Source organism: Otolemur garnettii, unplaced genomic scaffold, assembly GCF_000181295.1.
Source record: "Otolemur garnettii isolate 467f Iridium unplaced genomic scaffold, OtoGar3 scaffold00048, whole genome shotgun sequence".
Classification (NCBI taxonomy): domain Eukaryota; kingdom Metazoa; phylum Chordata; class Mammalia; order Primates; family Galagidae; genus Otolemur; species Otolemur garnettii.
In genome coordinates this window covers 4,958,619-4,959,636 of record NW_003852443.1, presented here as the reverse complement: position 1 = coordinate 4,959,636, position 1,018 = coordinate 4,958,619, and the positions used below count along the sequence as shown (strand labels likewise).

The 1,018-nt window shown below is 40.2% G+C and overlaps 1 protein-coding gene across 1 annotated transcript in view; it reads left to right on the top strand.

Moving 5' to 3' along the window:
* Positions 1-1,018, top strand: part of ITGA4 (integrin subunit alpha 4) — a 96,319-nt gene that overhangs the window by 86,674 nt on the left and 8,627 nt on the right. The window contains exon 21 of the mRNA XM_003791468.3: positions 265-354. Within this exon, the coding sequence (XP_003791516.1) occupies positions 265-354 (90 nt within the window). The remainder of the gene's footprint in view (positions 1-264; positions 355-1,018) is intronic.

The following is a 1,018-nucleotide window of genomic DNA, read 5'->3' as shown; positions in this document are numbered from 1 at the left end:
GCCGAACTGATCTGTTTTAAAAAATCAAAAACCAACTAAACAAAACCCTCTATTTAGCAATGGAAGTGAATGACCACTGTTTAAATAATGAGGGCAAACTTATACCGACTTTGTCCTAGAAACTTCTTACCACATCTTCTTTTATCCCTACTCCCCTCAAAGTGTTAGTATATCAGGTGCACACCTAATGTGTAATTAGTTATCTTCAAAGATGATTTTTGTGCTTGATTGGTTCTAATATGATGTTTCTATTTGTGTCTGTAGTATAAATGAAGGGGAAATGGATGATCTGAAGCGTAACAAAGTGACTGTAGCAATCCCTCTGAAGTATGAGGTCATCCTTAATGTTCATGGGTAAGTAGACACAGAGGCCTGCTTGTAAAGTTTAGAGCTAATTTCCAGTTCCACTGCTTCTCATATTAGTGACAAAGCCATATTTTAAAATTCTACACTGTTTTAATTTCTTAACAGTTAATTCAATGTTGCAGTCCCTGCTTAGCTGTTCATTATTTCAATCTACCCTATGATCATTACTGACACCACATCAAGTTAGTACCCAGCTGGAGGTTTTGTACTGGAAGGGCATCAACAATCTCCTAGCGGGTCATGTTCAGCCTTTTAGTTGTACATTGTGCAGTCTGCACGCATCAGAAGTTAGGTAGTGTGTGCAGTTTGCATTATCATATACAATCTCCATGGCAAGTGTGAAGTTGAAAGAAACGTGAACTTAATCACCACCCTCCAGAAACCACGAACGGATTGTGTGAGGGAGCTGGCTTCGCAGTGTCCCTTGTCCGTTCTTCGTATTTATGAGATGACTGAGTTCCTCAACCACTGCTTTGGGGCCAGTGTTCATTGCTTCTCCATGGCTTAGTGATGTAGTGGACCCTCCTCTAACAGAAGGAGGGCATGTGTGGAGAAAGAATAAAAGGGGGCTGACGTCAACCTTCAGTGACTTCACTGGAGATTGTGCACATTAGTCTTTGTTTAAAGCTACATTTTTAAGGCAATAGAAGAT